This window comes from Ostrinia nubilalis, chromosome 9, assembly GCF_963855985.1.
Source record: "Ostrinia nubilalis chromosome 9, ilOstNubi1.1, whole genome shotgun sequence".
Classification (NCBI taxonomy): Eukaryota; Metazoa; Arthropoda; class Insecta; order Lepidoptera; family Crambidae; genus Ostrinia; species Ostrinia nubilalis.
In genome coordinates this window covers 14,693,539-14,704,834 of record NC_087096.1, presented here as the reverse complement: position 1 = coordinate 14,704,834, position 11,296 = coordinate 14,693,539, and the positions used below count along the sequence as shown (strand labels likewise).

The window sequence follows — 11,296 nt, the reverse complement described above, 5'->3', positions numbered from 1 at the left end:
ATCTGCCCCCACTGGGAATCGAACTCGGGATCTCTGCGTCTGAAGCAGGTGGTCTTACCACTAGACCACAGAGGCAGTTTACTCGTAGGTATGTATACCTAGTCACCTCTTACGACATCCACAAGAAGACTCGGGCCAGTCCTATAATGCGATTTAAAAAAATGAAAATGTTCCTTTTTTGGAGCCTTCACGTTCACATGTCTCATTTCTCTTCACTCTACCAACGCAAATTGCTGTACTTCACCTACCTCCCTCAATTTCACAGGAACCGTCATAATTTATTCCATGCAGCCGAAAATTCCAAAAGCCGTAAACAAAATGGAATAACCAATTTATGATTTAGCAATTTTCTATACAGCAGATAAATGTCGGCTGGCACTCGTAAAAAGGAGCATAAAATGCGAATGAAATTCAATCTTATAACTTTTTAATGTCCACGGCAGCGGCGAGGCGGACCATGAAAACTTTAATTGTGTTTCTTTTGTGTGAGTTACTTCTTTTGTTTTGGGAAGGTGTCACAATTTGTGGCCAGTGTTCATTTCTTTTTGTGTCACTTTTCGTTACGGTGTAAACAGGTTTTTACATGAGGGCACCACTTTTTTGGTACGGGATAGTTTTTAAAAAGTTTTTGGGGATTGACGTTAGCATTCTTTTGTTTCAACAAATCTTTTGCGCGGGAGACAAAACTAGGTTATAGCTTAAAGTCTTTCTATGACGCATTTCACGTCAAGACTATGTAATAGATCTACTTGACTATCACGTTTCTTCTATAATCTAACTTTTTTACTAAGACAAAAACAATGTTGATAATGCATTCGATTTTTGAGAAAGAAATCATGGTTGTCATGGTCTTCTAGATATAATTTCCATTATCATGCATACATTCCAATTTAGATGATAAAGTAGCATCATACTAATAATCAAAATGTTCTCTGATTTGTGTTTTGTTCAAAATGTTCTCTACTTTATTCATTTCACAATTCGCACAATTGTTTGACCTTCTTGATTGAAAGTGTTTTAATCAAGCAAATTAGACTCAGTTTCTTAAAACCAATACTCTAAGTTATATAACTTCTAACCTTTTGCCTTCTGGGAAATCTAGCCAGACCCAAATAAATCAGTTTCTTACTCCTTTTTAATTTTCTTTCTCTGAAGAATTGCTTCGGACTGAAACAACAAATGTTTAAACAATCTTCTAACCAGAAAATATTGCTCGCCCCGAAGATTTCTGCTGATTTCACAATGAGTGAAAACATAATTAAAGTAGACTAGCAGTAGTATTTCTACACTCTGAAAGCTTTATTTTTTAGAAATAAATGCCGAAGTCGAGCATAGGCCATAATTCTGGAGGTGAACATTTCTTTGTGACAACTTATAGTTTAAATAGGGGACACCTTTTGTACCGAAAAGTCATCCAGTATGCATCATCATCATCATTTCAGCCACAGGACGTCCACTGCTGAACATAGGCCTCCCCCCAATGACTTCCACATCGCTCGGTTGGTAGCGGTCTATATTCAGCGCCTTCCTGCTACCTTTATGAGGTTATCGACACTATACTATACTAGCACGAAGAAAATTTCACGCTATAGTTACATCGGTTGTGTCTGTAGCCCTTAGAATTTTCCAAGCATTTCTTATCATCATCATAATCAGCCACAGGACGTCCACTACTGACCATAGGCCTCCCCCAATGACTTCCAAATCGCTCGGTTGGTAGCGGCCTAGATTCAACGCCTTTATGAGGTCGTCGGCACTATTATACTATACTAGCACGAAGAAAATTCACGCTATAGTTACATCAGTTGTCTGTAGCCCTTAGAATTTTCCAAGCATTTCTTATCATCATCATTTCAGCCACAGGGCGTCCACTGCTGAACATAGGCCTCCCCCAATGACTTCCACATCACTTGGTTGGTAGCGGCCTACATTCAGTGCCTTAATCCTTTATGAGGTCGTCAGCGCTATACCTACTATGCTAGCACCCCTTAAAAAAATCACGTTACAATCACATCGGTTGTGTATATATGTAGATAGATAAAACGTTTATTTGCATAACAGAAACACACATTACAAACAGAAAGTACTAAAAGTAGGTCAGTACCTAGTAATAAAATAGTACCCACAGGACAATATGACATGGTATGGTGAAGCAGAAAGAAAAAAAACATTGTATCTGTACTTATCTGTTGTTCTTCTGTTCCAATCTTTTTCTTATACGAAAAAAAAGTGTGTTAACAAACCTACTTGGTCTAGCTGCTTTACTACAACTGGAGCTAGATTTGAAAGCTTTATTTTATTTTTAACCTTATTTGCTGACTAATAAACACTACTGAACTGGATCGGTTTAATTAATTAAGACAAAGAATACTAGCTCGTATGCTCCAATTATTTATTTAAAACAATGTTCGTTGCTTGTTGAGTTGATTGGGTTGCTTTGCTTTGCATATTTTTATAGTAATTTGAGCTACTAGTTTACCGTGGACTATTTTTAGTTGCCAAGAAAATAAAATATTTAACAGCACAATATTTTATCTACTTTTTAGTCAATTGATGATCTAAACGTATCCTCTATGTAACAGTTTCGTTTCTTTATACGTATTCGTAGCTTATGCAGCTAACGTAGAAACTATACACAAGAATACTGCTAAATCATAGAGGATTGTGGCATATAAAACATAATCCTAGTCTAGTTTGGTTGACTCTACTAAATGTCTTTCCCTAACTAGGCACCATTATTATTTACCACCAGGCCCAATAGGCTAAATGACAAAATTTCAATTATTTGTCCGTCAGACAGATAATTAGTAAAATAAAATATTAGACTCTTTTTTTATTTTCTTTTATAATAAAATAATAACAGTGCTAAATCGAGTTGAAATGGCGCGTTACGTCACGCTTGAGTAGATTTTTTACTCAAAAGTGACGTCACGCGACATTTGAACTCAATATAATACTGTAATTATTCGATTATGAAAAAAAATAAAAAATATGAGTCCAAATTTTTTTTATTTTTTTTTTGTCTGACGGACAAAACCGAATTTCAACTTCATTACCCAGTCATCATCACTATTGTACCGGTACTCACTCACCACACAAGTAGTCGTAAGCCGTAACTAGGATTTTCATTCTTCGTATGTGTTTCACAGCTGCCATAGACACCGTTTTTGTCTCTGCCCGTTTCCCAATCGAAGTGTACGAGATCCGAGAAACAAATGACGGCAACCGACTATACATAAATAACAACAACGAACAATATACACCAGATGGCGACACAAAACTTTCTAGACTTTTGAAACCATACAAAGAAGATGTTGTCGATAAATTCGCTAAAAACCTACTCGAAAAACTAAAGGTACTAAGAAAAGCTAGACAGAAGAATAGAATTATACAGCCAGATATCTATGTGTTGAATGGAGATTTATTACATAATAGCGATACTTCTTCTAATGAATATAATTATAATTACAATTACGATTTGGATGGGTTCGTGGATGAAACCAGAAATCAAAGATTCAAAGCGGATGATTTGCAAAATGTATTTTATCAAACGTAAGTGTAATTTGAATTTTATTGATGAGTTAGGCCCAGAACACACGGTGAAACGCATTTGCAACGAAACTGCAACTTCTAGTTACTTTTGAGTTGCATCTAAGTTTCTGCCATAGATTCCGTTGAGAGACCACACATGACGCGAAATGGTCGCGTTTCACCGTGTGTTCTGGGCCTTACAGCTTAAAAATGTTACGATAAAAGCTTCTACCTATGACTTTCCAAGTTTGCCTAAAAAGTAATCTTATTTGCCTTCAGATACCCTGAAAAAAGAAGTAAGGTTTATAAGCCACGTAGTATATTGCGTACGGAAGGTAAGTGATACGAGTACTTAAGTAATTAGGTTTTTATATTTTGCATTATTCTTGATAAAGTTTTGTACAACAATGTTTTTTCCTTTCAGATCGAACAGCACCTCCTCGCCATAAATATCTATATGAGAAAGACTACGATGAGTGATATAAGAAACAAAGTAAAAAAATAGCTGTAAATAAAAATAAATAAGGCAGTGTCTACGTTTGTTGCACTTATTGTAGCTTTCCGCCCGCTGCTTCGCCCGCGTGGAATTTTGTGTCACAAAAAAACTTTATCGCGCGCGTCCCTGTTTCAAAAACCGGGATAAAAACTATCCTATGTCCTTTCCCGGACTCTATGCCAAATTTCATCAAAATCGGTTCAGTGGTTTAGGCGTGAAAGCAATACTTTCGATGATTATAATTTCGATCCGATATGTGTTCTAATATGTATTACAAAACACAGTTATTGTTTAATGTAAATGGTTATTTTTTTAATGTAATTAATGTAATGTTATTTATTAATCTACTAATATTATAAATGCGGATGTTTGTATGGATGTTAGGATGTCACAATGTATGTTTGTTACTTTTTAACGCAAAAACTACTGAAAGGATTTGATTAAAACTACAGTATTATTGTTTTGTAACCCAGATTAACATAATATAGGCTTAATTTATGCCGATCTGTGACACTAAATTTCACGCGGGTGAAGCAGCGGGCAAAAGCTAGTTGACTACACTCACTGCGGGCGTCCGTCGCACAGTCGCGACAGCAACATAATTACGCGCGAGCGATAGGGATGGGTAGCTTAGGGTCATTGGACGGGATTCTACGTGCTCACGGACCAGGCTTTATAAGAGTTTCGTTTAAATCAGAATTTTCGACATTTAAATATTGAAAGCTCTTTAATAATAATAATAAAAAAACCGAACCAAGCCCTTTTCAGATAAAAAAAAACGTTAAATTAAGTAATTTAATATCTTCTCTTCTTCAATATTTTAAACAACGAGTCTGTTCACGTGTAATTAAGAAAAAACGCCGCAGTAAATTCTTTTTAACACTAGAAGTGCCGAAGATTACGACCCCCCTAAAAGCGCCGCTGGGTCAATTTTGTCCCGGCATGTATTTTGTAACATTTTTTAAGTTTCAGGCATGAATATTATGGTTAAAACTATTTGTAGTATCCTTAAAAAAAGGTTTATCTATGTGGTTAAAACAATATGTACTTATTTCTTTAAAAATATAAATATATTCAATTTTAATTTGGAATTATTAAAATTTAGATATTTTTGGTTTCATTTAAAATAGTCACATATTACGTGATGGTATACTGTATTAAAATCATGAAATTACTGCTTTAACTAGTCATTATTATTTTTAAATAAAAAATAAATATCTTAAAAATAATAGTGCACATTCTGCACAAAGTTTTTTTGTATGGTTTTTTGTCTATCTGGTGTACTATGTGTTTAGGAATTTCTATAGGTATGGTTATTTTTCTGTTATCTGTACACAAACAATTAAGTTTTTGACCAATTACAATGAAAATTATCTACGTTTAATCTTCAAAATTTTATAAGTCACACATTTTAAAAATGTATCAAATCATACAATGTATGAACTGGCTTATGTCTAGAGGCCATCTTCCTACTAATCTTATAAATGTAAAAGTTAATAAATATTGATGAATTGAAGGATGGATGGACTGATGAATGGATAGGATGGATAAATAGGTGGATATATGCCTGGAACTTGAACTAAGTGAGTATGGATTCATGGTTAGATCGATGGATGTTTTTTCATTCTTTTACGCATAAAATACTAAGCCGATCTTAATAAAACTTTGCAATTTTATTGTTAATACTTCAGAATAACATAATATAGGCTATAATTTAGAGTAATGTTCAGTTATTTGGTCAAAAAGCAACGATAAGTGTCAAGAAATTAGGTCTTTCTATGATAAACTTAATTTCTCACGGGTGAAGTCACAGGCAAAAACTAGTACAATATATTTACATTTCTGCATTGTCACGAGTCACCTAAACTCTCCTCACCTCTCCACTTTCGTATCTCCTCGAAAAAAGGACTCTTCATCGAATTATTGTGGCAAATACCAGGGTGGGACAAAATTGACCCAGTGGCGCTTCTAGGTAAAACCGATTTTAAATTTTTTTCTATTAATGTTATATTATCAAAAACATTAAAAAATGATAAAATTCAATAAATCAGAAAAAGTCAAAAAGTTTCATGGACTTTCGTTGAAAAATAAAAAAGTTAGAGCTGATCAAACTCGCGAGTGGGACAAAAATGGGACGGCGGCCTTTCTAGTGTTAACGACATCCGATATTTTGCATCATTATTGAGTAATATGAAGTAATAAATAACGTACGATGTTTTATTTTATCTGGATGCGACGTTGCCCGGGGCTGCGGATACGAGTAAATAACAAATATTGAGCATGAACGGTCAGAATACTGCATTTTTCTTCCTTATGAAATTGTCTGGTTTATTACTGACTAAAGATACAAATAATAAGCTAGTTTGAAATATCTGGTGTTGCGTTGCTTAAGACGTTTTTCTTATAATTTAAAAATCATCATTATCATTTTAGTTGTAGTTTTTAGGGGTCCGTACTATTAAAGGCCTTGAAGTTACAGTTTTGGGACACAAAGGCTGATAAGATAAAGAATACCACTCCTTGACAGTTAAAGTAGGTACAGTTGAAAACTGGTTTAAGCTTTGGATCTATCTGTAAGCTCACTTGCATTTTAATTAAATAAGTAAATAAATAAACAAACAAGATTTTGACGATCGATCCAGTTGATAAAATAATATTAGAAGAATCGGACGATAATAATTACCAAAACGCGCGTGCGAGTGTGATTGTCGCAAGTTGAGGATCATGCCCGTCCACATTTTGGCTGTAAATTTGAATTTTATTGGAAAAAAAGTTACCTATATACATTTTTTTTTGTTTCTATAGTGAAGTATTAAGCAACTCTCTGTTTTTATTTTATCTCATAGCCCGAGGCTGCGTATAACATCAAATATTGACCAGTGAACGGTGCTCGTACTGCATTTTTTGGTGTTCAAGCCGTGTGGTGACGGCAGAGTAGAATACATTTGTCACCAACCCCTACTCTTCCCGCGGGTGTCGTAAGAGGCGACTTAGGGACTACACATCAAACAGAGAATGGGCAGCAGCGCTCTCTGAAAAACATCAATCTTTTAAACTGCGATCTCCAACCCGCCTGCCTAGCGTGGAGATTATGGCAAAACCCTCCACTATAGTGGAGGAGGCTCATAGTCCAGCAGTGGACTGTAAAGGGCTGTTGATGATGAAATATTGTGTTATGAAAGAATAATTCCACTCGGTCTCGTTTTTTAACGAAAATACACGGTTACGTTGATAAGCTGGGTATTTTTATTTAAAAACGGCTTTCGTATAAACCAAGAGTGAAAAGTTTCGCCGAAAAACGTGATGCATTGCAGGTAAATTATGTAATAAAGAAGCATATTTTCGATGACATCATGACGGCTCCATGATTTAATAAGCTGCAGAGCTGGAATCTACCAGTCTGAAGTTCCTAGGTTTGATTCCCCAGGACCGTAAACGTTGACTCAAGAATTCTGAAATCAAGACTATGACCCCATAAGCCTAACGTATAAAATAAGTACTCATATAAACTTAAAATCTTATTCTCTTCGTCGCTAAACCATCATCGGGGAACCAGACGCAGGTTAGCGTACCATCCCTATATTGTTGACATTCCACCAGCTCGCACTAAGCGTTTCGATGACTCTTTTATAATGCGAACAGCTAGGGACTGGAATTCGTTGCCTGCTGCTGTCTTTCCCGAAAACTATAATCCGGGCCTCTTCAAGGCAAGAGTGAATAGGCACTTACAGGGCAGATATGTACCATCCTAGACTGCATCCCACTTAACATCAGGTGCGATTGTGGTCAAATACCTGCCTTGTCATTAGAGAATACAATCCCGAGCATGTTTTTCAATCCCGGGATTACGGGATTTTTGATGCGTAATCCCGGGATCCCGGGACTATCCCGGGATCAGCCTTATGTGGGAATTGGGTTCTAATAAAAAAAAACCTAAGTATTATTTCTCAAAATATGTTTTTAATATTGTTAGTTGCAATACTCAAATAAAATAAAAAAATATAAAAATCAAAAGCACTATTTAGAATTTCGGAAATAGAATCTTAGAAATATCAAAGCATCCAATGTTTGACTTCCTAGCCTGCTACGTAATTTATTTCCAACAAAAGCAGCAGCTGAAAACGCTCGCTCGGGTTCTACACTCGTTGGAGGTATAGAATTCTAAATGATATCCACGAACTCCTCCATTTTCAAATAGGCTCATTTCACGTCTGATACTATTTGTCAAGCACTTTGTAGTTGTACTTCAGGATCTGGGCATTTAATACTCTTATCAATTTCCAGCTGCAACTTTTCCTTTAGTGTCAATTGGGGTTAGGACGTTTGTGGCGTTAGCTCGTTAGGGGGCGTCCATTAATTACGTGAGACGATTAGGGGAGGGAGGGGGTCAAGAAAAACCTCACTAAATCTCACGTAGGGGAGAGGGGGGGTCTCGATAAATATGACGTAATTTTTTTTAGCAAGAAAAAGGGTCAAATTGCGAGAAAACGTCTTCCCATGCCCTGCAGCCATCAAAATTCATTCGCCAACTTTGTTCATAGGTTTGATGGCAATCGAAGTTGGAGCCAAACCGTCTAAACAGTAAATAAATTAGAAGAAACGGTTTTTTTATATATTAAATCCCAATCGAAGCTAATCCTTACATTGCAATATATGTATTTTAAGAAATCTCACGTGAGATTGTGGGGAGGGGGAGGGGGTCTGAAAAAATCTCACCAAATCTCACCAAGGGGGGCGGGGGGGTTGAAAATTTGCCAAAATTGTCTAACGTAATTAATGGACGCCCCCTTACCTTGTGATCCTGTCTAAGGTCTACGAAAAATATATTATTAGGGCCGTACCTGTATAGTCCGTATCCGTATCGTACCTTAGGTTTGTTTTTTATCGTTATATAATTTTATGCTAAGGTATAATCTAGGCAAGGTCATAGTCAAGGCGCAACGGAACGTAGAATGCAAAATAGACCTGTTTATATCAATCCCGAAAATACCGGGATTAGCCAAGTACAGTCCCGGGATTTTTGGGATCAGAAAAGGGTCGGGATCCCGGGATCCCGGGAATCGGGATCCCGGGATTGTATTCTCTACTTGTCATGCATAAAAAAAAACTTTTGGCAGAGTGGTCGTGGTCGTCACGTCTGGTTTGGGCAAGCTTTAAAATCTCCTACTATCTACTTACGATTTATTTTAGAAACTAAAGGCTTCTTCATTGTCTCCTAAAATAAATGAGCAATAAGTATCATCAAGAATTTCAAGACACAGTTTGAAATACGACCTAAAAGTAAAATTAACACAGATAACACACTTAATAGACTGTCTACATATAATTATTCTAGCCCAGTTATTAGAGCTGACTAAAGTAGGCTAACTCAAAGCCAACTCCGTCGATACAAACTTCGGGAATATCCGCCGGGGATATGCCACTCCTGCGTTTGGCCGCCTAACTTTATACTATCACATACATTTTGCTTAATTTAACTAGTTAATATGATATACGGGTATCGTCATTATCAGACTTAATCGTCAGTTAGTCTATAGCGGCCCGCGACTTCATGCGCGTTGACCCCGTTTTACCCCCTAAGGGATGCAGTTTCGTGAGAACGGATTTTTCTTAGCAAATGTCTACACCCTATAAGTAAGGAGCCTACCTCCCAAATTTCAAGTTTGTAGGTGTTTTAGTTTCTGAGATTTTGTGATTAACCAGGTGAGCGGTATTTCGCTTTTATTTAAATAGATTTTTCGTATTAAATGATTACTTCCATGGGACATTTCTGAGTTCCCGATATTTGAGTGATATGGTGCTCAATGATCATGGACATCAAGTGAAATAGGGTGTTTATTGTTATTAATTTCAAGTAAATGCAATTGGGATTTAGTTAACTCTATTGTTTGGTTCGTTGCTATTTAGTCAACTGAAATGAATATTCATTTGTGTAAAGCTACAAAATCTTACTTTTCAATCAAATGTAAGCGAATTTTGGAGGAGGGATTTTGGAGTTTATTCAACCACCTAATTGAAATATTCATACGCAAGCTGCTGTAGCAAGCAAGTATGTTTTTCGAATTAGTGCAGATAAGGATTTAGTAACTATAGCAATTGCCAACAAATCTCTTAAGCCAATGAAAGGCCACAGATAGCATGATGACCCCGATTTGTCTAAACTATACCTACTCAACATCAAATAAACCGCACCTTCCGCGACGCGAACTTTAACGATTTTCTTCTGACACAATCATGGTGCCCCAACAATATTGGTGTTATTTGAAAGCCCAATAAATATCCTTAAAGAAAAACACATTTAATTTCTTAATAAATGATTAACATATACCATAAATGTGACTTGAAAAAATACCTCACTTTGGGCCCACCTATGGGATCAATGAGACCAATTTTTATGGTTGTAAAACCAAATAATGATCTCACGTGTCCTCTTTAACAGATGGATAGAGATTAATCCCAACTTAACAGTTTTATAGCCATAAAAGTTGGCTCTAGCGTAACTACCTATTTTTTGAAGAAGTGACTCTGGATCCTTCTAAAGACACATTTTTGGGGTAAAAACCTTGCCTTTAATGAAATGAAGGTTAGAACTAGGCTTTTAAATGGTGCCAATATTGGTGGGAAGTGGGGAAGAAAACGTTTGAAAATTCTTGTCGCGGGAGGTGCGATTTATTTGATGTCGAGTGTAGTACCAAATAACATTAAAGTCTGAGTTTGATTATTCTATCAGAACCAAACGACAATGTAGGATTGAACTGCATGCTATAAAAAATGACCTTATAATCTCTTTTCTCCTCGGCCCAGTGGTTAGCCTGTTGAACTGTTTCTAGTCCTAACGAATGGTGAATAAAAATATTTTATTTTTATCTATAGATTTTTCTACCATTTCAACTTGCCTTTTCACAATAATAATGACGTAACCGAATGTGTTTTAGTTTCTCTTCCCAATCATCGTATTTGTACAATTGGACATGAAGGACACTGCCCACAACTCCATCGTATCATTATTTCCTTATTTATAATGTAATTGTCCAATAATTGGGGAAGTACTCGCCTTAGCCGTCTTGAGGAAATTGTCCTCTCTGTCCTCAATTTGACAGTAACAAGACTGTGTAAGAGGAAAGATAAAAATAGATGGAAATACCCTTTACTTTTAATTAAGTCTAGCAATTAATGTAAGTAAATCGCGTATTTGTGAAATTTGTTAAGTATATGCTTAAAATACTCGTAAAACCTCACTGATGTTTCAGCTTATCATTAAACAAAGTA

At 36.0% G+C, this 11,296-nt stretch overlaps 1 protein-coding gene across 1 annotated transcript; it reads left to right on the top strand.

Annotated features, from left to right (window-relative positions):
* The first annotated feature begins 387 nt into the window (after positions 1-387).
* LOC135075049 (uncharacterized) lies at positions 388-4,067 on the top strand. Its single transcript, XM_063969418.1, has 4 exons — positions 388-485; positions 3,150-3,552; positions 3,811-3,866; positions 3,956-4,067. Exons 1-4 carry the CDS (start codon positions 431-433, stop codon positions 4,009-4,011), a joined length of 570 nt encoding a protein of 189 aa, XP_063825488.1. The 5' UTR covers positions 388-430; the 3' UTR covers positions 4,012-4,067.
* The last annotated feature ends 7,229 nt before the right edge of the window (positions 4,068-11,296 follow it).

Coding starts and splice junctions, on each gene's coding strand:
- LOC135075049 (XM_063969418.1), top strand. CDS start 431: ATGTCCACGGCAGCGGCGAGGCGGACCATGAAAACTTTAATTGTGTTT. Junction 486..3,149: donor TTTAATTGTGTTTCTTTTGT/GTGAGTTACTTC, acceptor TGTGTTTCACAG/CTGCCATAGACACCGTTTTT. Junction 3,867..3,955: donor TAGTATATTGCGTACGGAAG/GTAAGTGATACG, acceptor TTTTCCTTTCAG/ATCGAACAGCACCTCCTCGC.